General features: G+C 50.1%; 2 protein-coding genes across 3 annotated transcripts in view; one reads left to right on the top strand and one right to left on the bottom strand.

The window, feature by feature from the left end:
• LOC143837471 (bone morphogenetic protein 8A-like) overlaps positions 1 to 5106 on the top strand; it is a 38149-nt gene extending 33043 nt beyond the window's left edge. Inside the window, exon 7 of the mRNA XM_077337321.1 lies at positions 315 to 5106. Coding sequence (XP_077193436.1) covers positions 315 to 464 — 150 coding nt within the window. The 3' untranslated portion in view covers positions 465 to 5106. The remainder of the gene's footprint in view (positions 1 to 314) is intronic.
• Positions 5107 to 8740: 3634 nt separating this feature from the next.
• On the bottom strand, positions 8741 to 18175 carry PPIE (peptidylprolyl isomerase E). Of its 2 annotated transcripts, none has more exons than XM_077337322.1 (10): positions 18044 to 18175; positions 17114 to 17212; positions 15959 to 16002; positions 14485 to 14511; positions 13714 to 13795; positions 12695 to 12795; positions 12150 to 12273; positions 11374 to 11559; positions 10899 to 11041; positions 8741 to 9100 (listed from the first exon to the last, which is right to left on the bottom strand). In XM_077337322.1, the coding sequence occupies exons 1-10, from the start codon at positions 18072 to 18074 to the stop codon at positions 9032 to 9034; spliced, it is 906 nt and encodes a 301-aa protein (XP_077193437.1). In that variant the 5' UTR covers positions 18075 to 18175; the 3' UTR covers positions 8741 to 9031. The 2 variants fall into 2 exon arrangements, with proteins under 2 accessions (XP_077193437.1, XP_077193438.1); XM_077337323.1 differs by having other exon boundaries at positions 15942 to 16002; positions 18044 to 18063.
• Positions 18176 to 18460: the final 285 nt, after the last annotated feature.

Below are 18460 nucleotides of genomic sequence, written 5' to 3'. Positions count from 1 at the left end.
GCCAGCGCTGCCCTGAGAAATGGACATTGGAACGGACTTTCAGCACGGATGCTTTGGAGGGAGTGTTCAACGAAAACTGCATCTCTAGCTGCCAAACGCTTTTGGATAAATATTTGGTTCTTTTTTTTGGGGGGGGGAGTTGAAAAATAACATGCTTATTCAAACCTTGTGTAGGTCAACAAATGCTTCTTTGAAACCTTTCCTGTTTCTCTGGATCCAGAACAGGGAGAGGTGGGAGCACGGGGCGTTTAACCTTTTGACTTGGGTGAGCACTGACAGAAGCCCCTCCCTCCCCCCTCCGTGTCTCTCGGCAGGTCCACCTGATGAAGCCAGACACCGTCCCTAAGGCGTGCTGCGCCCCCACCAAACTCAGCGCCATGACTCTGCTGCATTACGACAAGAACAACAACGTCATCCTCAAGAAACGCCGCAACATGATCGTGGACACGTGTGGCTGCCTCTGATGCCTGGGAAGACGCTGGAGCTGCCAGATTCCAGGTGGGGCCGGGAGATCTCCAAGAATTGCAACATCTCCAGGGATCAGTTACCCTGGGGGGAAAGTGGCTGCTTTGGAGGGTGGACTTTATGGTATTATACACCATTGATCTTCCTCCGCTCCCCAAACCCTGCCCTCCCAAGGATCCACCCTCAAATGTCCAGGAATTCTCCAACCTGGAGCTTGCAGCCTATGGGCAAGGGGGGAAATCAGGGCAAGGGGGTGGGCAGCACCAGTTGCCATAATGTTTTAAGAGGAACCAGCAAGATTGGTGACCTTCCCTCCTCCCCATCCTTAAGGACAGAGGCCGTGGCGGCTGACCACGGACTGATATGGGTGCAAAGGCCTTACCTTGGCTAGCAGCTGGTTTGTTTCTAGCCTGCGCAAACAGCGGGCCCTGGTAGAAAAGCCTCTGCCAAGGAAACTAAAACATGACCTGGCTGCCGACACAGGTCTCTTTTGTCCTCGGTGCCAGAATCCGCCCAAAGATCCGGCAGTTTAAATTCAATTTATAAAGCTTAATTAAATTTGAGCATCAGAAGGAGAAAGCCTGTGGAAACCGATATGCTTGCTTTGCATAAATATACTCGTATTTTGTACGCTTTATTTTGTACCTAATATGTCGAGGGTGTTGTTTGTTTGTTTTTAAATACGATGCACAATTTTCTTTTTTTGTGAGGAGCAATGTAAGAGCAAATGCCCTGACCCGGACAGCCCAGGATAGCCCAATCCTGTCAGATCTCAGAAGGTAAACAGGGTTGGCCCGGGTTCGTCCTTTGATGGGAGATCAGGGTTCCTACGCAGTGACAAGACATGGCAAGTCAGCTCTGGACATCTCTGGCCTCGAAAACCCTGCCGAGTCGCCATAAGTCAGCTGTGACTTGACTGCCCTTTCCACCACGCCTCTTCGGGGATGATGGACACTGTGGCTGCGCTTGAGGGAACAGATTTGCCTCCTCTTCCCCCGCTTTTGCAGACATCTCAGCACGTATCCAAGCTCCTCTTCAAGCAGGAGTGCCCGAAGGGGGCTGTCTTTAAAAAAAACAAAAAGGTTTTCAGGACCCCAAGCTTGTGTGTGAACAGATGCCTCATCAGCAGGATCTGGCTCGGAACGGTACTCCAATGATTGCGTGGGGTAGGCCCATTCCCAACAGGCCACATGGTGCAAGTTAATGCAGATTTCAGCATGAGACATACTGGACTGTCACCTTGCATGCCAGGGGTCCTGCCCACTGGGAGTGCTCCTCTGGGCATGTGCAGCTGGGCCAGTGGAGGGGCACAAGCATGCAAGGAAGGGCTTTACCCTGTCTGAGAGAGCTCCCAGTGGATGGAATACTGCTGGTAGATGGTCCAGCAGGGGAGATCCAGCCTGCACATTAACCCTTAGATGCCGGGGATTCTCTCTTGCCCAGTCAATCACCTCCTGCATGGTGTGCAAGTCTTCCATTGTTGCTTTTCATCAGGTACACTTGGAAGGCAGCAGGAAGCGGGGCAAGGCAGATGGTCATCTGAGTAAGTTAGCTGCCGGTAGCCCCTTCCAAAGTGCAAGCTTGGTTCTTTGGGTTTGAAGCACGCGCTTTAATGCTTTCCCTGCTAACTGTGCATGGATGGCTGACTTCAAGGATGTAGTCTTCAAAATATCCATAACAAGAAAGTTATTTTCAAATGTCCTTTGCATAGAGTTTATTTACAAGGGGGCAGGGGGGGAATCAATGCAACCCTTTCAGAGAATCCAAAAATTGCCAGCCTCCAGATGGGGAGCGGAGATTGCCTAGAATTGCAGCTAATTTCTAGGCCACAGAGGTCTCTTCCCCTGGATGGCTGCTTTGGAGGGTTGATCCGATAGCATTATCCCTCCCCACCCCATAGCACATCTCCAGGAATTTCTCATCCTGAAGATGGCAACCTTACCAAACCCCAAGCTGCTACGCTTTTCTAGAGTGCTGTACATCGTTTCTGGGCCACTTCAGCGTTACCTTTTGAGCCGGACAAGATATGGATCCTGCTTGCCTGGGGGCCTTGTTTAGTGAGCCTTCATGTCCTGGCTCATCTAGCTTTGCCAGGGCATAATGTGCAAGTTGGGCCCTGCCGGCTCTGTGGCAACATTCAGCAGCCAGAACTCATGACCTGGAAGTGGATCCCTGGTCCCCTTAATCACTGGTGTTCCGTAACCGTCATTTCAACGCATTTGCCTGCTTTTTGCGGTACTGTTGTCCCAGTAAAGTCCCAGAAGGTTTGCCACCTGCTTTAAAAATGAGCCCTGGTCCGACAGAGGCTCGCTTCGGACAGAACGGTCGTCTATACCAGGATGTGGATTCCACAGTGGCGGCAAGCGGGAGGGTTTCCAGTTCCAAGTGGGGAAAGGCATGGGCATGTGGAGAAATAACCAGGCCCAGCCCCAGGGGCTGCAGCGGACCACATTAGTCCAAGCCCTCCCCCATCCCAAGGCTGGTTTCTCTTCTCGACAGCCAGCCCAGAGTGGGGCAGAAGCACTGAACTGGCCCACATAAAACAACCGCTACACAAAGAAAACAAGTCAGCAAAGGACCAGTGGCCAGGCGTGTGAGCAAGACTGAGTGGGGTTTTTAAAGGGAGGTCCTAAGGGCCAAGAGTTCCTGGCCATGCAGTTTATCACTCCCCAAATAGGCCCACTTTTCTCTGCACAGAAGAAGAGCTGGCTTTTATACCCCACTTTTTACCACCTGAAAGAGCCTCAAAGCGGCTTACCATCTCCTTCCCTTCCTCTCCCTACAACAGGGCTCTTGAGAGGGAGGTGAAGTGGAGGGAGCTCTGAGAGAACCATGAATGGCCCAAAGTCACCCAGCTGCCTGCACATGGAGGATGAGGAACCAAACCCCGTTCTCTTGATTAGTTCATAACAAACCACGCATTCAAATAGATGCGCATATGATTCCACTAATTCGATGCAGGCAATTAAAAGTAATATTGTGGGTTCTTGAGAAGAAGCAAAGGCACACTCCCACCTATATTAAAGTGCTCCTGCAGCCACACGGTCCTGAGTCAGGCAGAAAAAAGCCTGTCGCAATTGGGCAGCAAAATCCATTCAAATCTTTCTGCCTGTGGACTGCTTGGAGATTCCAAATGTGTCCTAGGAGAAGAGAGGAAAGACCAATTCCTGTATACTCTAGTGCAGAATCCAAAGGCAAGGTTAGGTGACACTCTTGTCCAGAGTCCAAAATGCAAGTTAAGGCAAGGCAGACAGGACTCCAGTCAACAAAAACAGAGTCCAGTAGCACCTTTAAGACCAACAAAGATACCCACTTGAAGCTATCCTTAAGGACTCCGGTCAGTTCCTTTTTTCGCTAAACTCTTTGCTTTTTTTCATGCCAACATGCTTTAACGGGTACAGCCAAGCTCACAGCACCTCAGGTTGCGCACTGACTCCCTGGTTCTGAAGGGTTTAGTTACTCTGACCTGGATGGCCCAGGCGATCTCATCACATCTCAGAAGCAGAGTAGCAGGGGCCCTTGTTAGTACAGAGCCACCAAGGATGTCCAGGGCTGCTACGGAGGCAGGCAATGGCTATCCACCTCTGCTCACCGCTTGTAGGAAATGTGCTCTAGCCATAATGAATCCAACTCCAGAATGTATTTAGGTTAACAATCATAGGATTGCTTGGGGATTCCCCCCATGGTCCTTAAAGACTGAGAGCGTCTGCCTGCTTTTGAAGCAAGGAAAATGGAGAAGACTCACGAAAGGCCACACCCCTCCATGCCTGCAGCACCGTGATGCCTATGAGTGGGACAAAAATACTTTCAGTCTCTCTCAAGCAAGCTCCGATGGGTCTAACATGAAAGGTTTTCATGCAAGCATTTTCAGGCTGTGCTGGCTGTCTCTCCCAGCAGTGGCTTCCTTCTTGGAACTGAACATCCAAATAGTTTTGGAGGGATGTCCAGACTGTGGTCATTTGCGGCCTCAGCCCTCTGACATGGGTCCAGGTCTCTAGAGGGTGCTGGCAGAGGCAGAAGCGCCATCCAGGGGGACTTGAGACTCCTGCAGCATGGCCTTCCCACCAGGCTGCCACCTGTGCAAGCAGTGGCGTGGTGCCATGCGAGTTCCGCCCAGGCACTGGCCCACTTCCAACAAGATGCTATGCAAGGGTCAAGCTGCCAAGGAAAATGACCAGCCACTTCTTAATCATGGCTCTGCTGATGTCTTTATGAAAGCAGCAGCTACGGCTTAAGTTTAACCAGGGGTGAGGACCTCAAAGGGCCCCCCTCGACACCTGTAAGACTGACCGGCAGCCTCACACTGGAGTGTTTCAGCTCCATCCGTTGATTTCCAGGAGGTGGGCATTTATTTCTCCACCGTTGTAGAACATGCATGTTTGCTGTAGTAAGGGCACAGAGGGTTCACTTTTGTTGGCCAGCCTCCAAGACGGTGGGAAAGTATGCAAGCAGCAAGAACCTTATCTTTGAATGTGTGGCATATAGACAACTATTGCATATTGACTTGTTTTTAGATGTTTGGAAACCTTTAATAAAAGTGGATGTGTATATCTGCCACCAGTGTTCTATATATATATATATATATTACCATTTTTATATATGCTGGATTCCCCTTTCCCTCTTTTAAAAATGTAGTTACTGGCTTGCTCCCCCCCCCCCCCGACCCTTTCAGAAATAATAATAATAAAAACCACAGGCGAAAATGTCCACAACTCTGCAGCACCTTGTGAACAAGTCAAACAGTTTATTTTGGTCATAGAGCAGCACAATAATATTCACAGTACCAAAACTATTTACACAGATGGCATAAAAAAGCAATGTAATTCATTAAATCAATTATGGTAAAGTCACAGCTGCACAAAACCTAGTGACTCTATCGATAATCCGAGGGTTGGAGAGAAGAAATGTCCCAGGGGGTTTGTAGGTTTTTTGAAGTATGGGAGTAATAAAAATATATCTAAGGTGGCCCTAGAAAGGGGGTTTAATCCAATCATATACCCCCCTCCAGAAAGAGCCGGTGAATGTCACATTGGGCCCTCCTCCTTTGAATCAGGTCCCCCCCACCCACTTCCCAAAAATTACTGCTCAGACCACTTGCTCCTAATCAGACAGAAACCAAATAAGACTAGATATCACAGTCACCCTCTTTTAAAAATTTATGCAAATATATTTCCACCAGCTATTGGCTACAACAGGAAAGAGGAACAGCCGGGGAAAAGCGATACAGATATCAAAACAACTGGCAACGTAGAATTTCACCAAAAACGAGCAGAATGCACAAATGCTAAATTCAAGTTGCCGGCCGAGTAGTTCCTTTCTGCTGCTTCCCAGCCAACCATCTGAAGCTCTAACCACAGGCCTCCATCCTCTTGACAGCCACTTCTGCACCCATACGAACTCTTTGCACACGGTCTCCTTGGCAAACGAGCTTTCCCGACTCCGTGGCTCAGCACGTTCACAGCCCAAGGAGTTCCTTGTGCCCTTCTGACGAAGAACCAGGAACCCTTTGGCAGCTCTCCTACTCCCTTGCCGGAACAGTTGCCCTCGCCCCCTCCCTCTCAATGGCCCAGGGCACCCCCAGTGCAAAGGACGACTCCACGGCTCCCACACCCGCCCTCCCAGCTCTCTCCCCAGGGCAGGAGATTGTGCAAAAGCCTCGCCGTTTCCAGTCATCGTTGGCTTGTCTTTCCTGCCATCTAACCCCAAAGCCTGTTCTTCCTTTCCCCGCAGATATTAGAGGTACAGCACCACCCAGGTCTGCAGTTCTGGGTTTGCCCTTCATCCCCCTCTTGCAAATTAGTTCTCACAGAAGTCTGGCTGAGAGGATAGCAAAACACAGCTAGGGCACGGCAAAATATCCCTGGAGCTCAGTTTTCCGATGCAAAGCTGCTGGAATCTCACCGGCTTGGCCCAGCGCGGCATCTTCAAAGGATGCAGAGGATCTGTTTTGAGTGCTCCGTAGTAAACCCCCCAAGTTTCACTCCTCCTTCAATAGCCCATCTAGGCTGGAGGGGACACAGCATCTCGTGGGAAGTGTCCCCACCATTTACATCCCTCCCCTGGTTTTCCAGGCATGAGACTCTGCTTTTGTGGGTTTAGATCAGTTCTCAACCTGGGGGTCAGGTCCCCTTTGAGGGTTGAATGACCCTTTCACAGAGGTCGCAGCCAGGCAAGCACCTTGGCCAGGAGGGGCACAATCCACACAACAGCCTTATGGGGTTGATCAAGATAGAGCGTTTGTCTGGAGCAGGAGAAAAGAGCGAGATCGGCATGGTGGGACATGAGGCAGAACTGAACTGAGAAACCCCAGAAAAAAAACAATTTATATACAATCATGAACAACGAATCTTCACGCCATTGGTCAGTTTTGGTTTACTGTGAAAGAACACTTGCATAATGTTATGGTTGGGGGTCACCACAACATGAGGAACTGTATTCAAGGGTCGCGGCCTTAGGAAGGTTGAGAACCACTGGTCTAGAATCAATTACGGAAAAGGTGAAAGGCCTTGCTTGTTCCAGCTGCTGGGTTTGGTTGCCCCCTGGAGGATCTCATACATACGGGGAGAATAAGCTTTTAAAGATCCAGCACCAATTTCCTCCAGTACATTGGCTGCATCCACTTTCCCTGGGGGTGTCTGGATGGCCTCTGGGTCGCTTCACCACATGACCAATGGAATTTGCTAGTGCCACTGGCAGCCTCAGCAGAACAGCCACTTCCAGTTGCACTAATTTCCGAATTGCCAGGGTGAGCCCCAATACACCCCTCACCCTACCTAGGCGGGGCTTTGTTTAGGACAGGGGTAGTCAAACTGCAGCCCTCCAGATGTCCATGGACTACAATTCCCAGGAGCATTCCTGGGAAATGTAGTCCATGGACATCTGGAGGACCGCAGTTTGACTACCCCTGGTTTAGGATGTGTATGTCCTGCCCCCCCTTCCCCTCTCCATCAGCCAGAATGCTAAGCTGTGGTTGTAGCAAGCTGGCATTAAGCACACTGATACAGTGAGCAACCTGCGGTGGGGGCAAATCCTTTCCCGTCCCTGCTTCCTAGAAGGGAAGCGGATATTTGCCAGTCTCCCTGTGTGAGTCTTCAGGTAAGCCACAGTTCCGCTGCACACCTGGGACAGTGGTAAGCAGCTTAGATTTTCCAAAAGCACCTGTAAAAGGGATTTCTCGTAGATCCAGTAAGAAAAGGAATATATCAAACACACCCCGCGGCCACCAGGCTTTTGATCCCCCTGGGGAGGGTCTGATTTCTGTTGAGGAAATGTACAGGAAGAAAAGGCCTAAGCCTCCTTCCAGCCCAGGCTCAAATCCCCACCTCAACTCCTGCTTTTAACTGCATGTCAGAAGATCCAAGCCTAAAAGCCAAGTTGGTTGAGGTCCTTTAGCTCCTTCCACTGGGCCCTCGAGCCTCCCCTCCCGTGAAACTGAAGCTAATGCCTGTACTGCCCACTCACAGGCCCACCTACAGGATCCAGTTATGAATTATTGTCTTCTATTACTGTTCAATTGGTCCACTATTGTTCACCGTTCCATGTTTAATGATTTATGGCTTTTATGTACTGTTACTGTTCCCGTTCCATGTACACCATCCTGAGCCTTCGGGGAAGGTGGTATATAAATGTGATCAGACACAAACAAAGGGAGATTAGATAGACGATAGATAGACAGACAGACAGACAGATGATAGAGTGAGAGAAGCAAGCAAGCAAGAAAGAAAGAAAGAAAGAAAGAAAGAAGTCACTCAGCTCAGGCCTTTGCCTTGAGGCAGCAGGCAGATAGGATTTCGTGGGCCTCCCGTCAAGATTGCATGAAGCCACCTTATACTGAATACTCAAGAGAGCCTCTCCCCGGCACCCTGACAGTCCCAGGTAAAAGGAGCAGACAGCAGGTGATATGGAAGACCTCAGCCTGAGACTCCGGAGAGCTGCAGCCAACCAGGGCAGACTTTGATGGGACTGAGAGTCTGATGCAGAACAAGGCTGCTTCCTGTATGGCCTTCCACATCGCCTCCTGCCTGGTCCTTTTAATGGCATGCTAGAGACAGAAGCTGGCATGCCAAGCAGAGGCTGATCCACTGAGCTAGGGCCCCTCCCCTTGTGCACTCAGTCCTTTCCTGGGAAAACTTCTGCCACGATTGCCCAGGGCAGACTAGGAAATGCTGATCTCTACCCTACAGCACACAGCTCCATGTAGCTCAAAACTGCCGTTCACATCAAACCTGCTAGATCAACATGGCCAGTCAGTTGAGGCCGAGAGGAAGAATGAACATCCAGTCAAAAAGATAATTTATGTGCAGGTCAAGTTCGGTACAAAAAAAACACAGCTCTGTCAAACTGGCTGCTCCACATGAGGAGTGCAAAGAAAGAGTCTCCCACACATGGCTGAATATTTACACGGCCTTGTTTGGTCCAGGCCCCGCTCCTGACACCCTTGCCCCTGAGTAAAACTGGCCTCAGCTTTGCTCCCATGGGGTGTAAAGGGCTCCAAGAAGCTGCTTAGGTCCCATCTTCTTTCCTCTCAGCTTGTTCCTTCCAGCTACGTTGCCCCTAGTGCACCTCCTCACACATATTCACCACAGTCTGAGATGATCACTTTTTGCTTGGGTTTCCCGTCTTTGTTGCCTTGAGCCTGTACAGCAGGAAAGAGAGAGGAGGAGAGGTAAAGCTGGAACTCCAAGCTCAGGAAGAAACATCCCCAAGAAGTGGTCTTGGCCCAGTGTACCTGAGGGATTGCCTCTCTGCTTACCCCCCCCCCCAAAAAAAAAAGAGCCTTAAGCTCTACCACTTCCAACTTCCTGGTGATCCCTCACTTGGCCTCAACCAGGGCCAGAGCTTTTTCTATCCTGGCCCCCACCTGGTGGGACAAGCTCCCAGAGGAGATCAGGGCCCTGACGGAACTCGAACAGTTCCGCAGGGCCTGCAAAAGGGAGGAGCCTCTGCCAGGCATTTGGTTGAGGTTGACCTGGGCCACTTCCCAAGGGCCCTCCTCCTGAGCCTCCCTCCTATGGCACCCACCAGATTTCCACCCAACCCACTGGGCTATCAGTTTGAGTTAATTTAATGTTTCCCACATTTTTTTCTACTGTTCCCTGCTGCTTGTTGTTTCACTTCATTCATTATTGTTAATTTAAGTTATCTGTATTGTTCTGTTCTATGTGAACTGCCCTGAGCCTTCGGGGAGGGTGGTATATAAATATTCTCTCCTTCAAAATCATCAAGGCATTATTAAATTAGATGTGCTTGTGCTGCAATAGTGCAATTTCTTGCATGTGTTTAAAATGTTCTTTTATTCAAATGTTTTATAGACTGTTCCATGTACTGTTCTTATGTTATTATGTAAACCGCCCTGAGCCCCCGGGGAGGACGGTATATAAATATAATAAATAAATAAATAAAATAAATAATAAGAAATAAATAAATACATAAAATAAGACGAGTTGGAATTTTTACCCCCCTTTCCACTCCCCAAAGGAGTCTCAAAATGGCTTACAATCATCTTCCTGTGAACAGGCTGTGGATTAAAGAGATAACGATTTGTGAATGCAGATAGCACCCAGTTGCTGGTACTGATAATTTCCAAGTACTATTTGGCACAGTGGGAAAAAATCGGTAGAATTAGTTTTCCCAGGGGCAATGCTGGTATAGGGGGAAAACTGAATGGTGTCCTGCAGACGGTGATTGCTCTGCAATATCCCCTGCATGGGCCATGTATAGGTCCCTGCTGGACAAGGGAAAGTTTCTGCTGTGACAAAGCAATGAGAAGTTTCTGTCATCTTCCGCTTCTGCCATGGTAGTTTTAGTTACACAGATGTTTCTCTTTAGGAGTTGGGTTTCACTTTCCCTTCCTCTCCTTAAAACAGACACCTTGTGAGGTAGGTGGGGCTGAGAGAACTTTGAGAGAACTGAGACTGGCCCCAGGCCACCCAGATGGCAGCATATGCAGGAGTGGGGAATCGAACCTGGTTCTCCAGATTAGACTCCACCGCTCTTTAAACAATGCAGCACATCAGCTGGGGCCACACAGGAGCTAAGAAACTATGCGTGAGGAAATCTCCGGCACATTTGTACTCTGCTCTTCCTCCAAAGGACGGCATGCATGGCTCTCCCTTCTTCCATTTTAACCTCACAACAGCCCTACAAGGTAGGTTAGACAACGAGCGGGCCACTGAACTGAGGTCACCTGGCAAACTTCATGGCAGAATGTGATACTTTACAAGGTACACCATGTTAGTGCCCCGACCTGAATCTTCCCTCCGCCATGAACACATTAACCTGCGCCCCACACTTGCAATCCTGGGGTAATGCTACTAACTTTAACTCGACACGGTTGTTGTGAGGAAAGCAACAAGGTAAATTGTGTGAAATGCTTCGTACACTTCCGTGTGAAGTGCTGTCGTGATCAAAAGCAGCTTCTGTAAAAAACTGACCTCTATCTGCCGCACCACGTCCATCCCCTCCGTGACCTCTCCAAACACGACGTGCTTCTCGTCCAACCAATCGGTCTTATCACAAGTGATGAAGAACTGAGAGCCATTGGTGTTGGGGCCGGAGTTGGCCATGGACAGGGTGCCTATAATCACACAAACACCACCCACCCCAGTTAGACTCCCCTTGCTAGTCCTTCAAGGCAGGGGTAGCAAACGCTGGCAGGGGCTCATGGGAATTTTAGTCCATGGACATCTGGAGGAACACAGGTTGACTACCCCTGCTTCAAGGATCTTCAACATCTGGAATTCAAAGCTTTTCTTTGCTCACAGCCCCTCGGGAAGAGGAAAAGGAAACTATGGGGAACTATGGAAACTATGAGGCACACACTCCAATGTGGTACAAGAGTCTGCTAAGCTGCCTCCACCCTGAGCACCCAACAACTCTTCCGGGGCAGAATTCCCACAATGCTCATACCTGGCCCCGTGTGCTTCAGAATGAAATTTTCGTCATCAAATTTCTTCCCGTAGATTGATTTCCCCCCCGTGCCGTTGTGGTTGGTGAAGTCACCAGCCTGGCACATGAACTGGGGGATCACACGGTGGAAGCTGCTCCCCTTGAAGCCAAATCCCCTCTCGTGTGTGCACAGACAGCGGAAGTTCTCTGCAGCCCAAGGGAATGAGAGGAGAGTGTTAGGTCCCCGAAGGACACAGGGGAGGAAGACAGCAATCTAGCATTCCAAGAGTACTCTCTCTACTCTGGGGATACTTCAAGACTGTTCAATTGCATTATTTGGTGATGAAAACATTTACATTCTTCATGCCCCACCTTAGGATTATTTCCTGTCTGTTTGCTTTGTGCTGTATCCTTGTTTGGGAGGGGGCCCTAGAACATGAGAAGGGCCATGGCCAAAAAAGGTTGAGAATGGCTGGGTAGAGGTCTCCTTCTGGGCAGTTGGTCCACTTGCCTGCCTGCTGGAGGGTAACACCCTTATGAATTTTTTTGTCATCAAATTCCACCAGGCATGGGGGCTGTTGCAACAGTGTTCCCTATGAAATATGGGTCAGTTGCTCTGAGTCAACCATGGCAATCAGTCTGAGCACCCAGGCCCATTGGATTAACTCCCCACCTCCTTTCATGCAAGGGCCGCACAAAACAACTTTAGATTCCTTCCAGCATTGTGATTTTTTGCATGTACAAGCCCATGCAGACTTGGTGGCACTTCTCCTGGGCAAAAAGAAGCCAGCTCTTACCTGTGGTCATGGGCACAATATCCGATCTCAAGAGGATGTTAATGCGGCCAGCGGGCTTATTGCCAATCTTGATGTCCATGTAAACCTGAGGGTTCACTCTTGATTTCTTTGCTGGTGGCTCACCCTAGGGAGGTAACACAAGACTTCCACAGTTAACTCTCACCTGGGCCAGCTTTGGTGCTGTCATCACACCACAAGAAGCCTTTTGCACATCCTGAAGAGCCAGGTGAACGCCAGGTCTGGCCACCACCTTCACCACTGACCTCCAAGGATACTTTGGTATGGTGATTCAGCAGCTCTGCCAGGGAGCTCTGTGAATCCTCTTGATGGTGGTACACAGGGACCACCTCTGCGTTCTGACCTGGGATGCCAGCCATCCAGCCTGACATGCACCGGCTGAAATAGCACTGGTTGGTTTTGCAGCAGGCAAAGGACAAAGGGTGCTAACCTATCCCCCATAGCAAAGTCCCATGGCTAGAAAATCCTGGGAGGCAGCAGAAGGTATCCCACTCCCCACACCCCAGTCAAGGAAGAGTCGCAGATACCTCCTGGGCCTCTGTTTTGGCAGGCTCTGCCCCCTCTTCTTCCACGTTCTCTTCCAGTGTCTTCCCAGAAAATTTCTTCAACCAGTCATCATCTGACCAGACTGCAGAAGGGAAATTAAAATGTGTTCAGAAAAAAAAGGGGGGGACCACCAAAGGGAAAACAGCACTGAGAAATGGAATTCCTTTCTTAGGTACAACTCAAAAATGAGCATCATCCAAGCTTAAATATTTGTAGAACCCCAAGGACAGCTAAAAAGGGAAATCACCCAGGTTGGCAAATTCCGGGATATTAGGGGACAGGGATACCGTAGAGTTCACCTTCCTAAGCTGCCATTTCCCCAAAGGGAGATCATATCTGTAGTCTGGAGATCAGTTATAACGCTGGGATAACTCCAGGCCCTATCTGGAGGTTGGTAACCCTACCTAGACCACAGCATAAAATTATCCAGAGGGATTTGCTTGGGAAAACCCCACCTGCCGATCACACCCTTGTAACACAACACGCTGTAAGCACATGGGTTGACCCCTCTGAGTCTTCCTTGGACCAAAGGATAGACTTGATGGCTTTGATGAAAGCCAGTACGGTAGGGTGATTAGAATGTCAGATTAAGAGTGGGGGACCCAGGTTGAAATCTCCATTCAGCCACGATGCCCTTGGGTCGCTCTTGGGCCAGTTACTCTCAGCCTAAATCCATTCAACAAGATTGCAGTATCAGTGAAATGGAAGAGAGGCCATCTATTTATTCCCTTCATTTATACCCCACCCACCTTTCTCCCCATGGCCCCCAGAACAACTTAGATTGTTCTCTTCTGTTATCCTCACAACAACCCTGTGAGGTAGGTTAGGCTGAGTGTGTGTGACTCCCCCAAGGACAGCCAGCAAGCTTCCCTGGCAAAGCGATGATTTGAACTAGGGTCTCGTAGATCCTTGTCTGAAACTTTCTAGCCACTACAGCCACTCTGCTCCCTCAGCCTCCTTGGGTGAGATAAAATGCCAAATGGGCCAGCACGGGACTCACCTGGCCGGGAGGATCCTTCCTTAATCCTCATTGGTTTGGCCAGGTTGACGCGAATCGTCCTTCCGAAAAGCTCAGATTCGTTCTGAGGAAGAGAAAAAAGAAAAACAGCTCCATTTCCAGTTCCCAGGAACATCATTACACCAGACCCCTTTGACCCTTCAGGAGCCTATTTACTTAGGGGATGTAGCTCAGCACTTGGGACAGAGTTGGCTTTTATACCCACTTTTCACTGCCTCAAAGCAGCTTACAATTGCCCTCCTTTCCTCTCCCTATAACAGACACCACGTGAGGTAGGCGAGGCTAAGCGAGCTCTGCCAGAACTGCTCTGTAAGAACATCTCTAATGGGACTGTGACTAGTCCAAGGTCACCCAGCTGGGTGCATGTGGAGGAGGAGCGGGGAATCAAACCCGGCTCATCTGCCCTTCTTAACCACTACGCCATGCTGGCTCTCTTGTGTCAGTTTGAAGTCATAAAACCAGGCACCACACAAAATAGGGATCAGCAGGACGGTGTTGTCAGGTTCAGTAGTGTACCAAATAAGTAAATGGAGCCCCCTTCAGGTATTAAAATCCCAAATTCCAAGACAGGCAAACAGCAGGAGCTCCTTGACTCATGTGGTGCTCCTGCAGCAGGGCCTTGGTGTTGACCTGAATGCCCGTTTCTTTGGCCTGAGCGACTCCTTGGCCGCCTCCTTCTACTACCGCTGAGGGCAGGGGGGCTCAGGGTGGACTCTGGAGACATCCACAAAGCTGAGCAAAGGAGAGCCTTACCATGTTGTCGATCGCCGCTGCAGCATCCTACAAGGAAACAGATGACAATGTTGGATTGCTAGGCATCCCCCTCGCCCAGCGTCCCCCTCAGAACGACCACCCAGCAGAAGACAGCGACTGGCTCCCAGGAGGAACACTCCAGATGATGCTTTGTAGTGTGGTCAATCAGGTTAACTTGTCAGGTGCCCAGGAAGCCAAGATGCCACTGCAGAAAAAAAAACCCTGCTCTCAAAGTTCAGTGCTGGGAGTTTTTTTAAAAGCCATGGCCTGAAGCATGACAAGCACTGGGACAGTCAAGGCACCGAGGGTGGTCTCAAGGCCATTCCTGGGCAGCATGGCAGCCAAATGCAGGAAGCCTGACACGAGCTTCCATTTCATTGTCTCTCTAGCACATCTTTCAGGGTGCCAGCCTTTTGGGCAAACCTGCCAACCTGTGGCTCAGAGACAATGACTGGAATGCAGTGGGCTGCTGGACTGGTTATCCAGATTCCTTGTTCCAACTTTGTGACTGATGTGTGGAAGTTCCATGCTGAGCAATGGATCCTGCTAGCATTTTCATTCGATTTTGCCCAGTTCCCCCTCCTTCACACACCTTTCATCCCGCATGGTTTTTGTTGAGGACAGACTTATAATCCCCAGTATAAGCTTTTTGGTGGTTCAACAGAACCCTTCCCCTCCCTATTTCACCAGTGGAAAAGCTGGCTGGATCCAACATGACATGGCTATCAAGGAAATAATTTAGTCTGCAGCAGAAGAGCAAATTTCAGGTCCAAGAGCACCTTGAAGACCAACAGGATTTCCCAGAGTAGAAGCTTTCAAGACTCAAGGCTCCCTTTGGTAGATGCCTTTGTCACAACTGGAAACAGCTGTGGCCTGGAATTAAACCTGGGCACCTGGAAGGCACAAGAGCCAAAATTTGGGAATGTGGTTGCATCTTCCTGCAATGAGCAGGGGTTGGCCTAGATGACCTCAAAGTACCCTTTCGACTCTCATCCAGCTTATTGTGAACGTAGGTGAACTACTGAAGGTGCTCTCTAACAATGTAGGATTCTGCCCAAAAGCATGTCCATATAAACCAGGGGTGGCCAAACTGTGGCCCTGCAAATGTCCCTGGACTATAATTCCCATGAGCTTCTGCCATTATGATGCTGAAAGGGGCTCATCGGAATTGTAGTCCAGAGGCATCTGGAAAGCCACAGTTTGGCCACACCGATATAAGCTTTTACTCATGGTTTGCCCAAAGTGTGCCATCAACCACCAGAAAAACCCAACAGAAATTTCCCCGACCTCTAAAAGCCTTGTGGTTTATGTCCGATTGGTGTGTCTCCCCCCCCACCCCCAGTAAGGGTTCTTAAAAGCTGAACCCCACCCAAGCGTTCTCCTGTTCACTGGATGAACAGGGGGGTGGGAAATAAGGATGAAGAAAAATGGACTTGGAAATCCAACTCCAGACTTGCCCTTGGTTGCTCCTCACCTCAGCCAGTTCAAATTCAATGAAAGCGAAGCCACGATGCTTTTCTGCAAAGAAAACAGATGAAAAGGGGATTGAGTCCCCTGGATGCAAACCTGCATACCAGATGGCCAAGAAAAGCCCAGACCCCCCCCCCCCCAATTCAGCTGTCAAGCCTGGCCACACATCCTGCTAGCTGTCTTTTTTTGGGGGGGGGGACTAGTATTTTCCAAATTATTATAACATAATTTATATTGCTTTAATAAGAGTTACATCTCAAAAAAAGATCAAATGTCTGGCAAATGTTCAACAAGCTGTTCAGCTTCTGAACAAGGAGGGAGACTCAGAATTCTAAGGTGGGTTTTTTGACCATCCGGCGAATAAAGGACAGCTGAGTGCAAAATCAAGTTTTAGATCTGTAGCTCTTTACAAACTCATCTCCCCTGTCCCCCTAGCAGAAGACACACATTTGTGTTGTGGCAAAAATGCTTACCAATATATCAACACTGCTTTCTGCTGGCAAAATAACCTACATTTTACAAAAGGAGGGGTGGAGTAGAAATGAGGCCAGGATACTATCCAAGAAATTGTATGCACTGCCCAAGAAGAAGAAGAGTTGGTTCTTATGTGCTGCATTTCTCTACCCGAAGGAGGCTCAAAGCGGCTTACAGTCGCCTTCCCTTTCCTCTCCCCACAACAGACACTTTGTGAGGGAGGTAAGGCTGAGAGAGCCCTGATATTACTGCTTGGTCAGAACTGCTGTATCATTGCTGTGGCAAGCCCAAGGTCACCCAGTTGGCTGCATGTGGGGGAGCAGGGAATAAAACCCAGCTTGCCAGATTCGAAGTCTGTGCTCCTAACCACTACACCAAGCTGGCTCTCCAAGATTCAGTTAAAAGCATGAAGAGCCCTCTTGGAATAGGAGCAGGCCAGCCCTAACTGGCAAAACACTGGCAAAGAAATACGAAGTCTACTTAAAACACAGAGAGAAAGAACTCCTCCCTTTAGTACCACACACCCTTAGGAAGTGGAACCTGGCTCACATTGCCTGCCTCTGTGATCCAAGTACTAACCAAGATCGATCCAGCTTAGCTTCCGTGATCTGACAAGATCTGGGTAGCCGGGGCTATCCAAGGCAGGGGGCAGCTAGGCCTAAATCAGAACAGAAGCACAGCTCACCTGTCTCATAGTCCAGCGGGATCTGGATATCCGTGATGTCACCAAAGGGAATAAAGGCTGCATGGAGCACCCTCTCGTCCACTTCCTCTGCCAGCCCACCTGCTCACAGAAAACACATCACATTAGACACTCATTGTTCATGTGGCTTTACCACAGGCACCGGAGCTTCAAAAGGATGGGGATACAATTGAAATTCTTATCACTCAAAAGCCAGGCTGTGAAATCTGTGCCTAGCATCTAGTAGCATGGACTGACACCTGTACAGCCTTTTGAGAAGCCAGGATCCACCCCCATGGAGGACAAGGGTGACAGAGCAGAAGAGCTCACCTGTACAATACTGCACATGTGCAGTAGCTGACTTATGCTATGTCCTCAGTAGCACATGAACAAGCAGCACACCTGTGAGGCTGATTCCTGGGTGAAACCACACAGGAACCACCTGTGAGGCTGATTCCTACACGTGTTGCAACAGAGCATCACCTTCAAGGTGGGATTCATTCCAACACCCCTCTTCCCCAGGAGACCAAGGCTGCCCTAACGGGCCCCCGTCATTGGCTCCTCCTGGCCTTTCCTCAGACCCTAAAAGCGGGATGAAAACCACGAGGAAGCACCTCTCCGTCTCCATGGGTCTGCAAGGCCCACCAAACCCAAGGCCACACTCAGCCAAGCCAGGGTGCGTGTGTGTATAGCCCACTGTCTCTCCCGCCCCCCTCCTGGGAATCAGGACGGCGCATGCGGCTTACCCCACCCACGTTACCTTCCCCACACCCCTGCGAGGTCGGCCAGGCTGGGGTCAGCTATGAAGCCAGATGACCCCCTCCGGGGTACCCTCTTGCGGGCCCGCCTCCCTCCCAGGGCTGAGACAGCCCCGTGCGCCTTTGAGGCCACCGCGACCCCTCCAGCGCCTCTTTCCTGGGCTGCCCAACTCACCCACGTACAACACCCTCTTGGTGGAAGCCATGCTCCTTTCCCACAACCTCCCGCGCCGCCCTCTGCCCCGGAAGCGCTTCCTCCCCGGCTTCAGGGGAACCCACGTGGTTGGCCTTTCGTGCTGCAAACAGCCGCGTCTCTTGCAGCCTTTGGGGAAGCGGGCGAGGCAGAGGCAGCGGGGCAGGCGGCGTCGGGGAGGGCTGGAGGGAAGGCCTCGGGGGCAGGGCGTTTTATCAACATCGCCTCCCTCTTAGCGCCCCTCGGGTAGCGTTTTTGCAATAGGTCGAGTGGAAAGGGCAGCCTCTGCACAACGTCATTGAAACCATAGAAACCTAAAAGGGTAAGGCAGCCATACGAGCGACCTCTATGGCAAAATTAGAACCATAGAACCGTACAGTTGGAAAAGGTCATGCGGGC

Source organism: Paroedura picta, chromosome 5 (assembly GCF_049243985.1).
Source record: "Paroedura picta isolate Pp20150507F chromosome 5, Ppicta_v3.0, whole genome shotgun sequence".
Taxonomy (NCBI): Eukaryota; Metazoa; Chordata; class Lepidosauria; order Squamata; family Gekkonidae; genus Paroedura; species Paroedura picta.
The sequence above is the reverse complement of the archived record's forward strand: the minus strand, read 5'-3'. Positions and strand labels throughout refer to the sequence as shown.

What these genes read in the sequence shown, in the direction of transcription:
- PPIE (XM_077337322.1), bottom strand. Translation starts at nt 18,074, where the DNA reads ATGGCTTCCACCAAGAGGGTGTTGTACGTGG. An exon ending in CCCGCTGGACTATGAGACAG is followed by an intron (nt 16,003 to 17,113) that starts GTGAGCTGTGCT and finishes TTTTCTTTGCAG; the next exon opens with AAAAGCATCGTGGCTTCGCT. An exon ending in CCAAAACAGAGGCCCAGGAG is followed by an intron (nt 12,274 to 12,694) that starts GTATCTGCGACT and finishes TTACCTCCCTAG; the next exon opens with GGTGAGCCACCAGCAAAGAA.